The sequence below is a fragment of the Oncorhynchus kisutch genome, linkage group LG16, assembly GCF_002021735.2.
Source record: "Oncorhynchus kisutch isolate 150728-3 linkage group LG16, Okis_V2, whole genome shotgun sequence".
NCBI classification, from domain to species: Eukaryota; Metazoa; Chordata; class Actinopteri; order Salmoniformes; family Salmonidae; genus Oncorhynchus; species Oncorhynchus kisutch.
Genome location: NC_034189.2, coordinates 48,376,797 through 48,398,284, shown reverse-complemented (window position 1 = coordinate 48,398,284; position 21,488 = coordinate 48,376,797). Strand labels below are relative to the sequence as shown.

The following is a 21,488-nucleotide window of genomic DNA, read 5'->3' as shown; positions in this document are numbered from 1 at the left end:
GTTGTGTTACAGCCTGAATTTAAAGTGTATTAAATTGAGATTTTGTGTCACTGGCATACACACAATACCCAATCATGTCCACGTGGAATTATGTTATTAGATTTTTTTTTACAAATTAATACAATTTAAAAGCTGAAATGTCTTGAGTCAATACGTATTCATCATCTTTGTTATGGCAAGCCTAAATAATTTCAGGAGTAAAAATGTGCTTAACAAGTCACATAATAACTTGGATGGGCTTACTCTGTGTGTAATAATATTGTTTAACATGATTTTTAAGACACTGCATCTCAGTGCTAGAGGCGTCACTACATACACCCTGGTTCGAATGCAAGCTGTATCAGAACCGGCCGTGATTGGGAGTCCCATAGGGCGGTGCAAAATTGGCTCCACATCGCCTGGGTTTGGCCGGTGTAGGCCATCATTGTAAATAAGAATTAGTTCTTAACTGACTTGCCTAGTTAAATAAAACATACAATTATCTGTTTGGTCCCTGAATTTTAAACACAGATTCAACCACAAAGACCAGGGAAGTTTTCCAATGCCTCGCAAAGAAGGGCACCTGGCCACTCTTCATCTATCAGCGAATATCTGTGGACCGACCAAGGTCCACTGTCACCCAGGAGCCTGTGTCCATGACATCGACTCCCTCCTGCCCACGGTTCTGGCCAACTACTCCAATATTGACACCATCGTCACTCATGTAGGTTTTAACGACCTGGTAATGCTCCAGTTCTCCATGTCAGAATAAGACTTGGAAATCATATCAACTCCTGCAGAAAAGGCACTATGGTTATTGTGAGTAACCTAACTGATGTTCCTTTAACCTTCTAGTGAGTTGATACAAACTGTTATCTCCTACCATTCTGATAAAACGTGGTTGTAATGTTAATAATTTGTTTTTTATTCCATTGGTCACCTCGAGGCAGATGGCATTGGGGTGGCAGGGTAGCCTAGTGGTTAGAGCGTTGGACTAGTAACCGGAAGGTTGCAAGTTCAAACCCCCGAGCTGTCGTTCTGCCCCTGAACAGGCAGTTAACTGTTCCTAGGCCGTCATTGAAAATAAGAATTTGTTCTTAACTGACTTGCCTAGTTAAATAAAGGTCAAATTGAATTGGCACCTTTAAATGTTAGAGCAATCACAAGTATGGGCTTTTCTTATGAATGACCTAATTCCAGAGCTCAAAGTTTATTGTATGTTACTCACAGAAATATGGCCGTCATCTACAGCAAGGTAAGATAGCATTTCTTAATAATGCGTTCAGTATTACCCTGTGCTATGTGCAACAAGGTAGCAAGAAATAGAAAGTGGTGATCAGAGGAACAATGGAGGATATGTCAATTCAAATCCCCTTGGGAATAACTAGGTCCAGAGAATGGCCACAGTTATGCGTGGGCCCAGTAATATGTTGGATAAAGTCCATAGAGCTTAAAAGATTAATACATTGAATGGCCTTGGAGTCAGTCTCTTTGTCAACATGAATATTAAAATTGCCCAACACTATGATTTTATCATAGTTCTCAAGAACAATAGACAAGAGTTCAAATAAATCAGTAAAGAAAGTGGGGCAGTGCTTTGGTGGCCTATTGAGTCTTATGGCCAGCAATGGTGGCTGACATTTAAACAGTATAGCATGATGCTCAAAAAACCCAAAGTCGCCAAACGAAAAGTCCTTACAGCTGAGAGCATTACTGAAAATAGAGGCTGTCCCCCTCCACTTTTTCCTTTTCTGATAGAGCATGAAAAGCTGTAGTCCGGGGGGAGACTTCAATAAGAGCAGCACTTTCCTCCACATCCAAATGTAATGAGTTTGCAGCGTATTTCAGAGATAAGATTAGATAACATTAGGCTTGGTATCAGTCAAGCAAGATCTGATTAGAAGTTTGATGACGTGCCCTAGCCTACCAAGCAAAGGCACTATGGATTTATTTTCCCTGGTTGACACAGACATGCTCAGGAAAGTGATATCACAACTTAAGCCTTCTACCTGGCTTCTCGATCCTATCCCCACCACCTTCTTCACAACCATTTTCAATTGCATATCTGAAGAAGTGCAAGCTATAGTTAATCACTCCCTGTTCACAGGCACTTTCCCCACTGCACTAAAAACTGTTAGGGTGAAACCCCTTCTGAAGAAAAGTTGTCTATTATTCAGCTCTTAGCAATTTTGTGGCAAATCTCCAACTTTCCATTCTTAAGCAAAATTCTGGTGAAATTAGTGTTCGAACAGCTAAATGGTTTTTTAAGTGCCAACTGTATTTTTTAACAATTCTAATCTGTTTTTTTTATGCCCACCACAGCACAGAGACAGTCTTAGTTAAAGTGGTAAATGATCCTAGAGGCAACACAGATGCCAAACAACTTTCTGTCTTTGTACTCTTAGATTAAGGTGCTGCATTTGACACTGTTGACCATGATGTCCTTCTGGAAAGACTAGAGAGGTGGGTTGGCTTCTCCGGTCCAGTTCTAAATTGTTTTAGGACCTATTTAACAAGTGTTTTTTGTAACATAAAAATTCATATCACATGTGTGTTCCACATGGTTCGATTTTGGGTCCGGTACTGATCAGTTTATATATGTTACCCCTTGGCAGCATTATCAGAAAGCACAGCATTGATTTCCACTGCTACGCAGACGATATGCAACTTTATTTTGTGTGTCACGAAAGGATTTTAGCTCCAAGGATAAATTATTAGACTGTATTAGTGATTTAAATACTTGGATAGCTCACATCGTCCTCCAGCTAAATCATCATAAGATCAAGGTACTTATTGTTGGAGCCAAAGCACAAAGAGAGAATCTATTCGCACATTTTAATTCATGCTCTTCTGTCTGGTCTACCCAAAAAAGCCATTGGCCAACTGCAAAACATACAGAATGCTACAGCATGGGTACTGACAAAGACCAGACGGAGAGAACACATTACACCGGTTTTAAGGTCTCTGCACTGGCTGCCTGTGAGTTTTAGAGTACATTTTAAGATTCTTCCATTGGTTTTTAAATCAATCCACGGTTGTGCACCCCAATATATGTCAGACATGCTTTTAAGTTATTTACCCAGTTGGTCCCTCAGGTCCTCTGGCACTGGCCTTTTAACTATCCCAAATCCTTGGACTAAGATGCATGGAGAGACAGCCTTTAGTTATTATGCCCCAAGCCACTGGAATAGCCTGCCAGAGAACCTGAGGGGGGGCAAAACTGTGGACATATTTAAAAATATATATTTTTATCTTTGCTTTTCCTTAGGGTTCTTTTTGGTTGTTCAGTTGGGTGTCATTATTTTTTACCTGTAAAGCACATTGCATTGCATTCCATGTCTGAAATGTGCTGTATAAATAAAGCTTGATTGGATTTGATTTGACCTATTGGTAGACTGGTAAACATTTTAAAAAGCAGACATTGAATATCCCTTGGAGCATGGTAAAGTTATTAATTACACTTTGGATGCTGTATCAATACATCCAGTCACTGCAAATATACAGGCCTCCTTTCTAACTCAGTTGCCAGAGAGGAATGAAATCTCTCAGGGATCTAACCATGAGGCTAATGGTGACATTAAAATAGTTACATTCAATGGCTGTGATAGGAGAAATCTGAGAATGGATCAACAACATTGTAGTTAATCTACACTACTAACCTAAATGACAGAATGAAAAGATGGAAGCCATTACAGAAGAAAAATATTCCAAAACATGCATCCTGTTGTGGCAAATACATTAACTTTATGTCTTGAATACAAAGCGTTATGTTTGGGCAAATCCAACACAACACATCACTTACTATTATCTTCATATTTTAATGCATGGCTTTATGGGTAACCTAAAACACAAGGCCAAATATACGCTGGAGTTGCTTACCAAGATGACATTGAATGATCCTAAGTGGCCTAATTACGGTTTTGACTTAAAATCGTCTTAAAAATCTATGGCAAGACTTGAAAATGGCTGTCTAACAATGATGAACAATCAACTTGACAGAGCTTGAAGAATTAAAAAAATAATAAATGGGCAAATACTGTACAATCCAGGTGTGCAAAGCTATTAGACACTTACCCAGAAAGACTCACAATTGTAATCAGTGCCAAAGGTGACTCAAGGATGTGAATACTTACATTAATTAGATATTTCTGTACTTAATTTTCAAGAATTTCTAATAACATGTTTTCACTTTGTCATTACGGGGTATTGTGTGTAGATGGGTGAGGATTAAAACAAATATTTAATCAATTTTGAATTCAGGCAACAGACTTTGACAACAGACTTTCAGCACACTTATAGGGAAGAACACTCAACAAGCACAGTGCTTACACAAATGACTGATGATTGGCTGAGAGAAATTGATGATAAAATGATCGTGGGGGCTGTCTTGTTAGACTTCAGTGCAGCTTTGAGTCTGCTGCTGGAAAAGCGTATGTGTTATGGCTTTACACCCCCTGCTATAATGTGGATAAAGAGTTACTTGTCTAACAGAACACAGAGGGTGTTCTTTAATGGAAGCCTCTCAAGCACAATCAAGGTAGAATCATGAATTCCCCTGTATAGCTGTTTAGGCCCCTTGCTTTTTTCAATCTTTACTAATGACATGCCACTGGCTTTGAGTAAGGTCATTGTGTCTATGTATGCGGATGACTCAACACTATACACGTCAGCTACTACAGCAACTGAAATGACTGCAACACTTAACAAAGAGCTGCAGTTAGTTTTGAAATGGGTAGCAAGGAATAAGCTAGTCCTAAATATTTCTAAAACTAAAAGCATTGTATTTGGAACAAATCATTCACTAAACCCTAAACCTCAACTACGTCTTGTAATGAATAATGTGGAAATTGAGCAAGTTGAGGTGACTAAACTGCTTGGAGTAACTCTGGATTGTAAACTGTCATGGTCAAAACAGTTTACAACAGTAGCTAAAATGGGGAGAAGTCTGTCCATAATAATGCACTGCTATGCCTTCTTAACAACACTATCATCAAGGCAGGTCCTACAGGCTCTAGTTTTGTCGCACCTAGACTACTGTTTAGTAGTGTGGTCAGGTGAAAATGACAGTTGGCTCAGAACAGGGCAGCAGGGCTGGCCCTTTAAAGTTCAGCAGCTAATGGGGATCCTTAATAAATACAAATACAACAAAATGTGAAATAGGTCAAGGGCTATGAATAGTTTCCGAAGGCACTGTATGTTGTGCCCATATGAATGGTAGTAATCATTGAATAGTCGAGACTTGTTTTCTGGTGGAGTGACAACAGCTACTTTCAAATGAAATAAAACAGAGAAAATGTTAGCAAAATATGGTGTTCTGTTTCTAAGTAAAATGACTGAACATAAAGGTACAACTACATTTTACTCTCGTAAGTGCTTCCTTATGAACCTGGATCTGAGGGCAGTTATGGTAACTAACATCTACAGTATTTTCATAGACCTAGATAGATATTTCATAGACCTAAATATCTATCTTCAATATCTGGAATGGACCTACATTGAATGGAAAGGAATAATGATAAGAAACAAGTGCAGGCCTATTCTATCCCTATTGGTTAATAACATCAACACAGAATAGAGTACAGGATTCATTCCATGCCATCCTGTTACAGTGTTCCAGTGATGGTGAATTTTAAGGCTGGCTTTGTCTCCATCAATAATAAATAGTTGAAAGAACAATGTATAAACACTGCACATTTAGTCAATAAATGAACATTCTTCAATCAAACAAATGCAATAAGCAATAGGCCTATAGGGCTATTTAATTCACAGGAAGGGTTAAACAGGATATCAAGCGCAGGTTATTATATTTTTTTGTTTGTACTTTTTACCACTTTTTCTCCACATGTTCATCATTTCCAATTGGTAGTTACAGTCTTGTCGCATCGCTACAACTCCCGTACCAACTCCAGAGAGGCGAAGGTCGAAAGTCATGCGTCCTCCGAAACACGACCCTGACAAGCCACACTGCTACTTGACACACTGCTCGCCGAAAGCCAGCCCCACCATTGTGTCGGAGGAAACACTGTACAACTGGCGATTGTGTCAGCGAAAAAGCATAGGTTATGAAGGATAGTGAAATGACATACAAAATAAATAACTTTGTTCCATAAGCCACTGTTAAATATGTCCATGGAGAATGAAGAGGCAAACTTTACACTACATAGTTTTTAGTGCGACTCTGCGAGAGACTTGGAGATGAAATCTGACAGGGTACCAGTGTCCGTCCGGCTCCTGATGACTTCCCTCTCCCTGTTGGTCCAAATCGCTCTGTAGAATGGGGTGATGCCATATTCCTCACTAGTTGGTCTCCTGGGACCAGTCCCTTTTCTTGATGAGCTGATCTCTGTTTCACCGCCTCTTTCATTGTATGGTTTTCCATATTTTCCCTGCCATCAACCTCGATGTTGGCGCATTCGGAGAGATGAGGGTAGAAACTACCCCGATCTGATGTTGGCTCTGATAGGGACGCGTGAGCAGGAGTGAGTTCTCTCGCCAAGTCTTCATGGTGATCCATGCCCCAGAGTGCGCTTTCACACAACATCCCTGTGTAGAACAAGACAGTAAATATAGTATGAGTTTATACTGTATGTTCTGCTGTAGTTGAAGTGTTACTCGAATTACAACTGAAAAGCCTCCATGCTCTAAGCTGTATTTTCGCCGTGTTTTAGTATCTCTACCTTATCAGTTACACCAGTGTCATTGCGTTGCCCTCCATGTCAAATGACTCACGCTGATTACAAAACCCATATAACACAAACAGCGTTGAGAATGGCTGTGATTTGTTCTCGATCGTACAAACTCAGTATTTAAAGAAATAAACGTTCAAGGTCTTACCTGCTTCTCCTTTGGCAATGCTGCACTTGATTCAGCTGTAGGCTATTGGTTCTTATCTTCCTGGAGTTACACCAGAGATGGTCTGGGAATGATTTCTCTACTGTCTCTGGTTACACACCGCGCATAAGCACTTTACTGAAGGAGGGGATTTCTTTTGGAAAAGTACATTGAATTAAAGACGAACAGGAAATACTGCCAACTGTTATGATCATTGTAAAATGACAATTGCTGTGACGTAATGTCAGAGCAATTTTATGTTAGTTAAAAAAAAGTAGTTGGTTCACGTGTTGGTTCACTAAAAATCAATGTGTGTTTGATTCCAAATCACCTTGACATTTGACCCTCCTTGAAGGGTCTGGAAATTTCCCGACGAAACTGAACATGAACGTTACTTTGATCCTGAGCACTAATCCACCTTTTACAACAATGATCAAAGTAACTTTGCGTCAGTTCACACTTCATTTTAGGGAGCCAAATGTTTTTGGGAAAGCATACCAGGAAGTATCCGTTTTTACAATTTAGTGTCTTGTCTTGTGTTACACGTGATGTGTTGTGACACTTGTGAAAATGTATTGGGGGAACAACAGCATTTATAGCTCGTGGGAAAGCATCATAATTGTTTCTTTGAAAGCGTTGGGATTCAAAACACAACAGTGTAGTTTATATTGCCACTACAAAATGCAGGGCCTAATCTGTGTGTTCAGTCATGAAAACGCTCAGAAAAGACAGACATCTAAACTTTACAACTGTTTATGGTTTTTGCAGACTATGTCAAGTCATAATATATTAGAAAAATAAAATAGCTTCCTTTTGCATCCAAAGACTGAAATGCGTTATTTACTTCAAATACACCATATTCCTATGAGGCTGTTAACCCTTAATCTCACATGCAGCCTGCAACATTGACCTGGACACAATTTTAGGACGATGGACAAGGACTTCCAACCAATAACAGTTCAGGCAACTATGTGTGTTCTATACTACTGATATACAGACCTACAAAACATTAGGAACACATTCCTACTATTGAGTTGCACCCCCTTTTGCCTTCAGAACAGCCTCAATTTGTCAGGGTATGGACTCTACAAGGTGTCGAAAGCCTTCTACAGGGATGCTGGCCCATGTTGACTTCATACTTCCCACAGTTGGGTTAAGTTGGCTGGATGTCCTTCTGGTAGTGGACCATTCCTGATACAGATGGTAAACTTTTGAGCGTGAAAAACCCTGCATCGTTGCAGATCTTGACACAAACCAGTGTGCCTGGCACCTACTACCATCTCCCGTTCAAAGGCACTTAAATCTTTTGTCTTGCCCATTCACCCTCTGAATGGCACACATGCACAATCCCTGTCTCAATTATCTCAAGGCTTAAAAATCCTTCTTTAACCTGTCTCCTCCCCTTCATCTACACTGATTGAAGTGGATTTAACAGATGACGTCAATAAAAGAACATGGCTTTCACCTGGATTCACTTGATCATTTTATGTCATGTTTTGTACACTCAGTGTATATTGTATCCACAGGAGGTTGGTGGCACCTTAATTGGGGAAGACAGGCTTGTGGTAATTGCTGGAGCAGAATAGGCAGAATGGTATCAAATACATCAAACGTGTGGTTTCCATGTGTTTGATGTCATTCCATTCACTCCGTTCCAGACATTATTATGAGCTGTCCTCCCCTCAGCAGCCTCTACTGATTTGATCAACTACCAAGAGAAAGAATACACATTGAGAATAATAAAATAATTGGAAGAATTGAAGATAGGATTCATGCAACAAGAAGATGGGACTGGATGCCATGTAATGTCTAATTCTCACCATATGGTGGCAGTGTAATCGTGTGTGTGTGTGTGTGTGTGTGTGTGTGTGTGTGTGTGTGTGTGTGTGTGTGTGTGTGTGTGTGTGTGTGTGTGTGTGTGTGTGTGTGTGTGTGTGTGTGTGTGTGTGTGAGAGAGAGAGAGGAGTTAGGGGTTCTGTACATAAAGAGTACAAACCAGGAGGACGAGGACAGAGAGATACCAGAGAGATGGTGAGTATGTCTGTTTGATGATTTTAACATCAAGTCATTCTAGTTTTGCTTTAGACAACTATGATATCTCATATCGCTCTCTTCTTCTTCGCTGTTTGTGTTCGCAGTACGGATTCATAAACACCTGTCTGAAATCTCTGGTAATTGAGAAATTTGGTGAAGAAACATGGGAGAAACTGAGGTCTGGTATTTTGTGTACTAAGTAACTGTTGCTGTAAATTTGAAACGATTCAGGACATGAGTATGCCAATTCTCTCTATCTCTTCAGGACCCTGGCAGAGGTCCAGGACACGTTCATGACTTATGAGATATACGATGATGTCATAACTCTGCGTCTGGTGCAGGAAGCATGTACTATGCTGGGTAAGTACCAGTCTCTACGTTCTTTACAATTCTATAACAGTGTTTAATCTTGAACCAGAAACACAGGTCAGTGTTTTTGATACCCTTATATCAGTGGTTAGGAGTGTCTACCTCCTCGGGGAAGGGGGTGTGTTTGGCCAGGTGTTAACAACGTCCCTGCTGAGGCCCTCCAGGTGAGGTCAGGTGTTAACAACGTCCCTGCTGAGGCCCTCCAGGTGTGGCACAGGTGACCCAAGTGTGGCCCAGGTGTCCTGTACCCGAGGGGTCACCCCAGAGCCTGTGGACATGACACGGTGTCAGGGTTAGAATTATGGGACAGTCTACAGTCCCAAACTAAGGGGAGAGATAGGCACCATTTAGCTTGACAGTTGGTGATGATATAGTGATGACAATGATGATGATGTGGTGGTGTTGTGGCCACAGACATGCCTTCTGAGGTGGTGCTGAAGCTTTTCGGGGAGTACTTCTTCAGCTTCTGTAAGATGGCGGGGTACGACACCATGCTGCGTACGCTAGGGGGGAACCTGGTGGAATTCATTGAGAACCTGGATGCCCTTCACAGCTACCTGGCTCTCTCCTACCAGGTGACCTTCTCTTTACGGCCTCTACAATGGATCAACTACTACGTATTTCAATCCATTAGAGCCCAGATATTAAAAAAAAGATTATGTATGCAATAAATATCCTTCTTCCAGGAGATGAACGCTCCCTCGTTCCGTGTGGAGAAGAACGATGATGGAAGGATGTTGCTTCATTACTACTCGGACAGGAAAGGCCTATATCACATTGTGCCAGGTAAGGTAATCATCCATACCTAAAGTGTACCTTTAATCTAAGGAGGTTATCTCTTTTCTCTCTGTGCAGGCATCATTGAGGCGGTGGCCAAAGACTTCTTTGACAGCGAAGTGAGCATGACCATCCTTAACCAATCAGAGGAGGACGAGCGCACAGGGAAGAAAGAGCATGTGGTCTTCCTGGTCTCTCAGAGGAGCCGAGGGTCAAAGAGGGATTTCCGGCCCCAAAGAGAGAAGAAGGAGGTAACCAAGGAGGATGAGGAGATTGATAGGAGGGTGAGTTTATTTTTTATTTAAATTTGTCATGATTCAAAACAAGAGTCAAGTAGCAGTGTTTAAGTATTACATGTTTATAATGGAAGGAAAGTAGAATGAGTTCTAGAGGGTTAAAAAAATAAGAGCAAAGTAGTCTACACCCAGCAGACACTGTAGTCTCCAGGGGTTCAGTGTGAGATCTTTGGTGTATTCCTCTGGTCTGGTAACAGCATCAGGCAGAGGCATTGGAGAGGATGAGAGCCAGGTGTGCCAGTCTGCCCCACTGCCCTGCTGGGAAAAGATCACGCTGGGACATGGTTAGGAGCGTTGTCATGTTTGGAAAAGGTTGGGCTCATTCTTTACTTGAAGTGTTCCCTCCAAAAGCAAAGTTTGTTGGACTCATTCATGTTGATATGAGAACATCTAATGAGAACGATTCTTCTGTGCCCCCCCCCCCCCCCCCCCCCCCCCCCCACAGAGAACCTTCTGAAGTCATTCACACCCTGCTACCCAGATAAGCTGTGGATGGAGGAACAAGCATTCTGCAATGCCTTCCCTTTCCACATTGTCTTTGATAAACAGGTAAGGCAACTTGTGTCTTTCTAAGTTTATGCAAAACAATAATTAAGCAGCTATTAGTCCTATTGGTACATTGTTACCAGTACTCTTCTCTATGTGTGCCCAGCTCAAGGTGAAACAGACTGGGATTAACATCCAGAAGTTTGTCCCTGGGCTGCAGACGATGGACAGCCGTCTGGATGAGTACTTCAGCATTGTCCATCCGCAGGTGACCTTCAACATCGAGAGCATCAGGAAGTTCATCAACAGCCAGTTTGTCCTGAAGACCAGACGGGAGATGGTGCCGCTGGCCTCTCAGCATCAGTCCATGCTCAAACTCAGAGGTTCAGTCAAACTCCCCTTCTCTGATCCGATGTCTGATTGCGCAGGTTGGCTCTGCATTGTGTCCATGGTATCACTGAATAACTCCCCTGTACCCAGGTCAGATGGTGTGGATGGAATCTCTGGGCTGTATGGTGTACCTGTGCTCCCCGAAGCTGCGCAGCCTGCAGGAGTTGGAGGAGAGGGGTCTGCACATCTCCGACATTGCCCAGCATGACACCACCCGGGACCTCATCCTGCTTAACCAACAGCGTCTGGCAGAGATGGAGCTGTCCAATCAGCTGGAGCGCAAAAAGGCACATACATCTCTCCTACTTTGTCCGTTTCTCATCTCACTGTTTTCTCATCCTCTTTGTCTATCATGTTGTAATTTCATAGGAGGAGCTGAGGATCCTCTCACGCCACCTCGAGGCGGAGAAGAAGAAGACGGAGACTCTGCTCTACGCCATGTTGCCTCGCCACGTAGCCAACCAGTTGAAGGAGGGCAAGAGGGTGGAAGCAGGTACGATGGCAATGTCTGCCTAATTCCATATCTACCTGGTCCTCCAGACAGGGCCAGCATATCTGCTGCCTTTCATTTTATTCTACTCTTCAAATGAGCTAGAAGACCTGTGTAATGAAAAGTGTGGCCGTTACAAACATCTCTGCTTCCCCTTTCTCCCTCTATTTCAGGTGAGTTCCAGGTGTGCACCATCCTGTTCAGTGATGTGGTCACCTTCACCAATATCTGTGCTGCCTGCGAGCCCATCCAGATCGTCAACATGCTCAACTCCATGTACTCCAAGTTCGACCGCCTTACCAGCGTCCATGACGTGTACAAGGTATACAGAGAGAAAGAGAGAGGTACATGAAGGGGTAAATGAAAGGTTGAATGAAGGAGAGGAGATAAGGGAAGGAAAATTATTGAGATGCAGCCAACCTTTCAATGAGTGCTATGAACGACTCGGTTCTTCCAGGTGGAGACTATTGGAGACGCCTACATGGTGGTGGGGGGGGTTCCCATTCCAGCTGACAGCCATGCAGAGCGGGTGGCCAACTTTGCCCTGGGTATGCGTATCGCTGCCCGGGAGGTGACCAACCCTATCACTGGGCAACCCATCCAGGTGACTTTATAGTCCAAAAGTAGCTGTTCTTTAATGAAGCTATGGAATTGTGATTTAAAGTGACTGTGTGTGTGTGGTGTGTGTGTGTTAGATTCGGGTGGGTCTGCACACAGGTCCAGTGCTGGCTGGTGTGGTAGGGGACAAGATGCCTCGATACTGCCTGTTTGGAGATACGGTCAACACTGCCTCCCGCATGGAGAGTCACGGAGTGCCTGACCACATACACCTCAGCCCCTTCACATACAGGTAGTGCCAACATGGCTCCCATTCAGATTTGCCAATATAGTTGGCCGAAGAACTTAGTTCTTATGGTTCTGATTCTCTCTAACTATACCTATCTGCAGTGCGCTGGAAGATAAGGGCTTTGACATCCTGGAAAGAGGAGAGATCCAGGTGAAGGGGAAAGGCCTGATGACCACCTACTTCCTGCTGCAGAACCTGTGTGTGTCTGAGGACACCATCATGGCCAGAGGGACAGGAGAGCCCTGCGTGTACAGAGACAACCAGCAGGGGGCGGGAGAGAGCGAGAGAGGTTAGGCAATTTGGGCTTGTTCGAATTGCTAGCTAGTAGGGAGAAAAAAAAGGTTATTAAAAAACAAAATCAAATCAAATCAAATCAAATTTATTTATATAGCCCTTCGTACATCAGCTGATATCTCAAAGTGCTGTACAGAAACCCAGCCTAAAACCCCAAACAGCAAGCAATGCAGGTGGAGAAGCACGGTGGCTAGGAAAAACTCCCTAGAAAGGCCAATACCTAGGAAGAAACCTAGAGAGGAACCAGGCTATGTGGGGTGGCCAGTCCTCTTCTGGCTGTGCCGGGTGGAGATTATAACAGAACATGGTCAAGATGTTCAATGTTCATAAATGACCAGCATGGTCGAATAATAATAAGGCAGAACAGTTGAAACTAGAGCAGCAGCACAGTCAGGTGGAAGTTGAAACTGGAGCAGCAGCATGGCCAGGTAGACTGGGGACAGCAAGGAGTCATCATGTCAGGTAGTCCTGGGGCATGGTCCTAGGGCTCAGGTCAGTTGAAACTGGAACAGCAGCATGGCCAGGTGGACTGGGGACAGCAAGGAGTCATCATGTCAGGTAGTCCTGGGGCATGGTCCTAGGGCTCAGGTCCTCCGAGAGAGAGAAAGAAAGAGAGAAGGAGAGAATTAGAGAACGCACACTTAGATTCACACAGGACACCGAATAGGACAGGAGAAGTACTCCAGATATAACAAACTGACCCCAGCCCCCCGACACATAAACTACTGCAGCATAAATACTGGAGGCTGAGACAGGAGGGGTCAGGAGACACTGTGGCCCCATCCGAGGGGCCAAAATGTGTTTATTATTGGACAAGTTATACAGCCTTCATTACATATCAGAAGATATTAAATATTCAGATTCATATGATGCAGACAGATAAAGGAGTCTTTCTTGTCCCATTTAGACACAGAAGAACCAGACAGTGTGAGAAAGGAAGAAACGAATGGCCAAACCATGGCACCTGCTTCTTCTTCGGGTGACCTCACCAACGAAGACACACCTTTTCTGGGAGACACTACACCTTTTCAAAAGGGCCACCTCAACGACGTGAACTCACGATTCTGCCGACTGCTCTAAGTATGTGGAGTTGGACCCCATTTGTAAGCACATCATTTGAAAATCTGAGACTATTTAGGAAATTAAATGTTGAACTCCACAAAGGTATGCTAGTTCTGACAGTTTCCAAAGAATCAACAATGTGTCTACACATGCTTGCTAACCCACTGCGCACAGATGTCAATTCAATGTCTATTTAATGCTGGTTCAACGTAATTTCATTGAAATGACGTGGAAACAACGTTGATTCAACCACTGTGTGCCCAGTGGGAAGTTTTATAAATACTGTAGACAGAAAGTGATAAATCGGTATCTCAAATTTTTGTTGATGATACAATGGTCTCCACGTTGATGCAACATTGTAACCACATTAACATGATGATGTTTAGATATTCTAAACAGGTTGATTCAATCTGTGGGAGACTCCTGGGTGAGCTCTGTGTTGTTGTGGTGACTGCCGCCTGCTGGGGGACACCTGGGGTTGGCATGGGGTGGGGACACCTGGGGTTGCCATGGGGTGGGGACACCTTGTCGGTGCATCATTGCCTTTCCCTCATTAGCACTTTCCTGGGCCTTCAAATGAGTGTAAATGAAATAAGAGACAGCCATTATAGAAAAGACTAGCTTCACGTGCAGCTGCTGTCAACACCAGAACTCTGCCATAGCTAATACATGCCCCCCCAGGCTTGTATTCGATAGAAGAAAGATAGCAGAGACGGATCTATTGAATAGAGATGCTGTTGTTTTGGGATCCCGAGTGGCGCAGCGGTCTAAGGCACTGCATATCAGTGCAAGTGGCGTCACTACAGTCCCTGGTTCAATTCCAAGCTGTATCACATCCGGCCGTGATTGTGAGTCCCATAGGGCGGTGCACATTTGGCCTAGTGTCATCCGGGTTTGGCCGGGGTAGGCCGTCATTGTAAATAAGAATTTGTTCTTAACTGGCTTGCCTAGTTAAATAAAGGTTACATTTCATTTTTTATAGTTTGGGGTCTGCTAGACAACAGCAAGGAATGTCTCCTTTCTCTCCTCTCAGCCTTTCCAGATGCTAATCATGAGTACACAGTAACTGTAATCTGCATAAGGAGGTGTTGTTATATAGCCTAAACCTTGTACAGTTGGGATGTTCTTAGACGTGTTTAGTTTAGGTCTGGTTCCTCGTTTTCCAACTCCCTGTGGCCCTTTTCGCTGACTAAAGTAAACAGATAACAGTTGAGAAAAAGTGTCATGTGGTGTGTGTGTGTCTATGTATGTGTGTGTATGTTGGGAAAGTGGCTGTCATTAACATTTTAATTACCACAAATACCAGCGATAGCACAACAATTGACGCGTGAGTGGGAGAGGTGGAGACTCTTGTGACTTTTAAGCGCACCTAGGTGCAATCGCGCTACAGGCAGCGACACAGAGAGGGGCCCTAATGGAGACAGCAACGTTGCAGTACAGTCCCATGGAGCACCAAACAGAAGCACTGAAGTTGCTACAGAATGTGCGCCCTCACCAAACAGCGATCAGTAGGCCCAGTAAACTTGGACTAGAAAAACAAGTGACAACCATCCACGACTCGTCAGCAGCGGCCCGCACAATAGCAGAAAAGGCGCGTGAAAGTGTCATTACGCAGCTAATCGATATTCTCACCCAAATACTCACAGTCGAGGAAGAAATCAGTCATAGTTTGTTTCAGGATCTGAGGACATTTCTGCACCCTAAAGTGAGTGTTTTATCCCTTATTTGAAATTCTAATTTCTTGGTGAGTGATGGTTTGCATAATTTGACAAAAAGTTTGATATCTTTCTATTTGGTTGATAGGCTAGAGATTAGAATAAAAATTATTATGAATGAGAAAACAATATTGTATGAATATCAAAATATTTTGTATATGTTAAAAAGAAACTGCATTTGTTATGACTGACTCATGTTGGCTAGACGTAAAAGCTTCCCAGTCGAAACCGTTCACGGATATATTATGATTACGTTTTTGTGACGTTTTGGTCTTTTTTTCGTGAAGGGTATAATTGCAGACCGCAATTAGGGGCGTTTTCTGATATAGGTGTTTCTTGATATCAATTTACACCAATTGATGCTAGCCATTGGTCTGTGACCGTTTATTTTATGTCGGGACAACAGTTGTTGACAATTGTAGCTAAGCCTAACCCTTTTCTTAACTTTAACCGTTAATAATCCTAACCTGACACGTATGTTATCCTAACCTTTATGTTTTGTATTGTAAAGCAATTCAAAATGTCAAATATAGAAAGAACAAACAAAGAGTGTACAAACAACATTCCTTGTCTGCTCTTACCAGTTTCTAAACAGTCGTCACTAGTTACCACAGCCACAAAGTGATTGCTTCCTACAAGAGCACAAAACGTGTACATTTCTAGACATATTTAAAAGCAAATCTAGAGCCGATTCTGTAATAATAATGGTATGGTAATAATAATGCATTTCATTTTGTAAAGTGGTTTATTGTATCAAACAACAAGAACATTTTCAGTCACCTCCTTGTCTGAAGGACAAGTGGATAAACAGGATAATGTCAAACCCTGATTTTTTTTTCTTCAAAGGTCTCATGGAATGTTGGCCTACATTGAACACAACCCATTGGCTACTACTGTAGGCTGAATGATAGAACAGTCATTTCCAAGTTCAAATGTTATGGAATGCATTTTCTCAGTTGTTTTTGATGGTAGGCCTATATTATGATCAAATTGCCACAGTAGCTTACTTGAACAATGTCTGAAACTGTAATTTAAAGCGGGTACAGCCTCAGTGTTCACAGTAAACTCGAGCTGGAAGTTGAAATTTTCTCAGTGAAATAAACATTTTGAGGAAACATTGCTTCTCTTACTTTATTAGTTAACAAATATTTATGTGGATTAGTCCACATTAGTTATCCTAAACTGCGATGTAAACAAATCATCTGTGGCAAGAGCCCATCAGTCTAGTCTGACTAGTTTTCATGCACATTACTTCACTAGAGAAATACTGCACCAAACATCTAGATGTAAATAGACATAAAAAAAATGTCAATTTGTTACAGATTTCTTGATTTACCTTAATTAATTGAAGCTATTTTGAGGAACTGTACTGGCTATGTTGTTGCTATGATGACACGAGCGACAAACAATAGTAATATTGCCGCTTTTTCTTTTTTTTCAAACAAAGGTCTTCGGGAGTATGCGAGCACAGATGTTCGCCTAGCCGAGTTCTGCTAGGAGCAAACCGAACCTATGTATGCGGACACCTCTACCAAATATGTTTTATAACTAACGCAAGATAGACCAGAGCCTGTCGTTTCCAATGGGAGCAAATAAATTATAGCGAGCAAAACAAGCAAGGCGGTGAACAGAGCCAAGCACGACCTAGTGAGAACCTATTGGCTCAATCTAGCATTTATTTGCATATTTCCGTTAGGGAATGCCTACTCTGTGAAATGTGCGTGTGCAAGAACTCAAGTCTCCCTTGCTCTCCTAAACAACACCATTTTTTAAACTTTGGCAAAGTGTAAAGTCTACAAAACTCAATCCATTCTGTTTGTTATAGATTTTAGTTTTGGAAATTGTATGAGATTTGGTTTCATCAGCCAAAATCCATCTCGCTCCATCTACTCCCACTGCCGGCCACTGGGTTTCCTCTCATCACCATATTTGGTAGTGAGTGGAAACGCCAACCTGATACTTCACATATATACATCCGGTGAAATATCTGGCTCGTTGTTCTATCTGTGCCTCTACTCTCTCCACCTAGGAAAGCATAGAGCTGAGGAACATCTGTGTGCGCATGGCAATGAGGGACTCTGACTGTCAGAAGGACCGGGACCTTAGAGATCTGCGGGACTGTTTAAAAGCCATGGTGGACAGTCTGGTGTCTTCTCTCATCAACATGAACCATCCCGTGGCCGTTCAGACATCACGCACACTTGAAGAGATATATCTGAGCTTCCCTGAAATCTGAATAGCTAATATCTCACTTTACCTAATCTCAGGGTTGACAGCCTATTGTTTACTTGAATGTACTTTTTAAATAATTTATTTTATTTCAAATTATTGGAGGTGCAACTATGTAGGCCTCCTTTGTAAAAAGTAATGTCAGAAGAAATGATACTGGGACAAACATGTGTGTTATGCAAAGTGTTTTATACAAATCCTCCTTAAAGGCCTGAAGTTTCGGTCAATTTGAAAAACCTACCATTAATTCCAGTTCCCAACAGTTGTGTACTGTAGACCTGCCCATGGTGGGTTGGCCTTTCCAAAGTATAATTATGTTTCATTGGGTAATAAACATTGATTGAATCGTTGTATGATGTTGTTACTTCACATTTCCGTGGATATATGTTTAGATCTGACCTTTAATACAAGGCATGACTAAAAGGGCTATGTGGATGAATGAGAAGCATGGGGCATGCCAGCACATTACAGCTGTTGTCACCAGATGGCGCTATTTATCAAGGAAGTAGTTCAAATCCATTATCTTGGTATTTTGTGCTAGCCCAGCACTGAAGCACCTGATTCAACTAATTTACTATACATCAAGCCCTACACCCCTTGTTTAGACTTTGTGGATCCCAGGACCAGGATTGAAGAGCATTGCTCTTAAGAAATAGTGGTTCTTAAAAGGCTACAAGTTGTAAAATGTTTTTAAATGTTTTATAGTACTAATGTAGATACAGTGGGGCAAAAAAGTATTTAGTCAGCCATCAATTGTGCTAGTTCTCCCACTTAAAAAGATGAGAGGGAGAGAGAGACTATGACAGACAAAATGAGAAAAAAAATACAGAAAAATCACATTGTATGATTTTTAATGAATTTATTTGCAAATTATGGTGGAAAATAAGTATTTGGTCAATAACAAAAGTTCAAATCAAATCAAATCAAATTTTATTTGTCACATACACATGGTTAGCAGATGTTAATGCGAGTGTAGCGAAATGCTTGTGCTTCTAGTTCCGACAATGCAGTAATAACCAACAAGTAATCTAACTAACAATTCCAAAACTACTGTCTTATACACAGTGTAAGGGGATAAAGAATATGTACATAAGGATATATGAATGAGTGATGGCACAGAGCAGCATAGGCAAGATACAGTAGATGGTATCGAGTACAGTATATACATATGAGATGAGTATGTAAACAAAGTGGCATAGTTGAAGTGGCTAGTGATACATGTATTACATAAGGATGCAGTCGATGATATAGAGTACAGTATATACGTATGCATATGAGATGAATAATGTAGGGTAAGTAACATTATACAAGGTAGCATTGTTTAAAGTGGCTAGTGATATATTTACATCCTTTCCCATCAATTCCCATTATTAAAATGGCTGGAGTTGAGTCAGTGTCAGTGTGTTGGCAGCAGCCACTCAATGTTAGTGGTGGCTGTTTAACAGTCTGATGGCCTTGAGATAGAAGCCTCTCTCATCTTTTTAAGTGGGACAACTTGCACAATTGGTGGCTGACTAAATACTTTTTTGCCCCACTGTAGATACTGCATTAAAGCAAGTTAGTTGACAGCCCTATCAAATATAGTTGTGAACGCAAGTTCTAATACCAGGTCGGCCATTCACAGGTGGACTCCATTACACGGGCACATACAGAACTCTAAGCTTGTGACACATCCTGTTCTCAGGGTCTCAGACAGTCCTAGACGGCTGAGTCAGGAGTCAGGGCTCGGGCCAGGGCCCACCATGTGGTGCGTGGGTGTCTGGAGCAGTCTGCAGTCTGGCTTTAGGGGTTGTCCCAGGATGTATGGACCCCCATCCCACTCGTTCCACTCTAGCATGTCTCCATTGTTTCCTAGGAGTTCTAGAAAAAGTGCAAGATGATTCATTCAATAATTAATTCATCCATTGAGTCATCGTCTGTAATCTGAATTTCATTTTTCACCAGTTGTGGCTAATTGAAGACAATGTAGCCTGGCAGGTAGCCTAGTGCTTAAGAGCGTTGGGCCAGTAACCAAAAGATTGCTGGTTGGAATCCCTGAGCCATCAACAGGGTGAACAATGTGCCCTTGAGCAAGGCACTTAACCCTAATCTCTCAGGTTATTAAGAGTGTCTGCTAAATTACGTTAATGTTCTGTGTACGTGTGTTGTCTTTATGTACACTATGTATTTGACTAATAGGTTATGACAGCCTTTTGAACTCTGATCCAATCTTTACTGCAACTCTGGAAGTATTACAAAAAGGATCCTTTCTTTTCAAATGATATTCTCTAAACCCTGCACCTGTATGGAGTGATGTGATGTGTGTATACTGTGTCTTTGTCCATTTGAATGGTTCCAGACAGAACCTGTGTGATAGCGGGAGAGCCATGCAGTGACTCACGATTGTGGGAAAACTGTAGGTTCAAGAATCAGTCCCACAACAGCATAGGACTGTGGAGGTGCTAGACAGTGGGCGGTAGGTGGTGGTCAGAGGGAATTTCCCCCTTTGGTCTGATATGGGTCTAGGTAGGCCCTGACAGCTGATTGGACCTGTAACATGGTCTGGTTTGGTAGTTTAGTGTTAGCACTGTAAACCACATAGAGGGTTGTTGAAGCATCCTGACAGTTTTGGTACCGTTATCGAGTTTCTACGTCTAGCTGAGTGAAATCAGACAAGTCACGAGTCACCTTCTCCTCTCCTGGGGTGGGAAGGATGATGTCATGGCTTAGATGTTGGTTGCCATGGTTGCTGCACACAGACCGTGTGTGTGTGTGTGTGTGTGTGTGTGTGTGTGTGTGTGTGTGTGTGTGTGTGTGTGTAAATGTATGCGTGGGTGGGGGACTGAATTGACTGGTGGGTTTTCGTCCATGATGTCATTCTAGCAGGGTGACTTTGGCATGTGTGAATATGTGACTGATTGGGATCTGCTCTTTACCCCACAGAAGCAGTCAAAGAAATGACATGCCTGCTTGTGTGTACCCTCCAGAGAGACTTAATAATGATTTGATTTATAACCCAGAGATGGTCATTTGATCAGCCGCACACCCCAACCCCCCAGACCTCTCTCCCCTTCCTCCATCACTCCTCTAAGGCACCGTTCACAAAGGTACCCAATTCAATTCTCACTAATTGGTCTTTTGACTAATCAGATCAGCTCTGAAAAAGAGCTGATGTGAAAATATCTGGTTTGATTGGTCAAAAGATCAATTAGTGCCAGAATTGGGTTGTCTCTCAATTAAATTCAAAGGGCTCCATCTCTTCATCTCTCTCTCTTCCTCCATCTCTCTCTCGCCATCTCTCTCTTTCCATCTCTCTCTCTCTCATCTAGCTCTCTTTTCATCTCTCTCTCTCATCTCTCTCCCTATCTCTAGCTGGAGGGTAGTAAGGCTAGTACAGAGTCAGTGTACACTTTTAGGAAGGAATTACATTCATTCTCATTAGATCTGAATTATGTCAGATGGATGGAATAATATTCATTCTCATTAGATCTGGATTAATTCAAATGGAAGGAGTCACATTCATTCTCATTAGGTCTTGATCATGTCAGATGGAAGTGGACGGAGCATGACAGGGCAGAAATCCATAAAACCCAAACCGCCTCCAGGTTTCATGATGACCTCATACAGATACAGAACACCCTGACCCCATCAGTCTGTCAGTCTCACCTTCACTTATTGATGGTCAGGGCCGGCTCTAGCCTTTTGCGGGC

General features: G+C 42.3%; 2 protein-coding genes across 2 annotated transcripts; both read left to right on the top strand.

Moving 5' to 3' along the window:
• The first annotated feature begins 7,740 nt into the window (after positions 1-7,740).
• On the top strand, positions 7,741-12,793 carry gucy1b2 (guanylate cyclase 1, soluble, beta 2). The gene is made up of 15 exons (XM_031792259.1): positions 7,741-7,773; positions 8,949-9,022; positions 9,110-9,204; positions 9,628-9,788; positions 9,900-9,999; positions 10,069-10,274; positions 10,490-10,598; positions 10,732-10,835; positions 10,939-11,155; positions 11,253-11,449; positions 11,532-11,655; positions 11,826-11,974; positions 12,110-12,256; positions 12,348-12,502; positions 12,601-12,793. Exons 1-15 carry the CDS (start codon positions 7,741-7,743, stop codon positions 12,791-12,793), a joined length of 2,064 nt encoding a protein of 687 aa, XP_031648119.1.
• A 2,460-nt stretch (positions 12,794-15,253) lies between these two features.
• On the top strand, positions 15,254-18,133 carry dleu7 (deleted in lymphocytic leukemia 7). The gene is made up of 2 exons (XM_031792730.1): positions 15,254-15,560; positions 17,600-18,133. The coding sequence occupies exons 1-2, from the start codon at positions 15,270-15,272 to the stop codon at positions 17,804-17,806; spliced, it is 498 nt and encodes a 165-aa protein (XP_031648590.1). The 5' UTR covers positions 15,254-15,269; the 3' UTR covers positions 17,807-18,133.
• Positions 18,134-21,488: the final 3,355 nt, after the last annotated feature.

Coding starts and splice junctions, on each gene's coding strand:
- dleu7 (XM_031792730.1), top strand. CDS start 15,270: ATGGAGACAGCAACGTTGCAGTACAGTCCCATGGAGCACCAAACAGAA. Junction 15,561..17,599: donor GGACATTTCTGCACCCTAAA/GTGAGTGTTTTA, acceptor CTCTCCACCTAG/GAAAGCATAGAGCTGAGGAA.
- gucy1b2 (XM_031792259.1), top strand. CDS start 7,741: ATGGACAAGGACTTCCAACCAATAACAGTTCAG. Junction 10,000..10,068: donor CCTATATCACATTGTGCCAG/GTAAGGTAATCA, acceptor CTCTCTGTGCAG/GCATCATTGAGGCGGTGGCC. Junction 11,156..11,252: donor GTCCATGCTCAAACTCAGAG/GTTCAGTCAAAC, acceptor CCCTGTACCCAG/GTCAGATGGTGTGGATGGAA.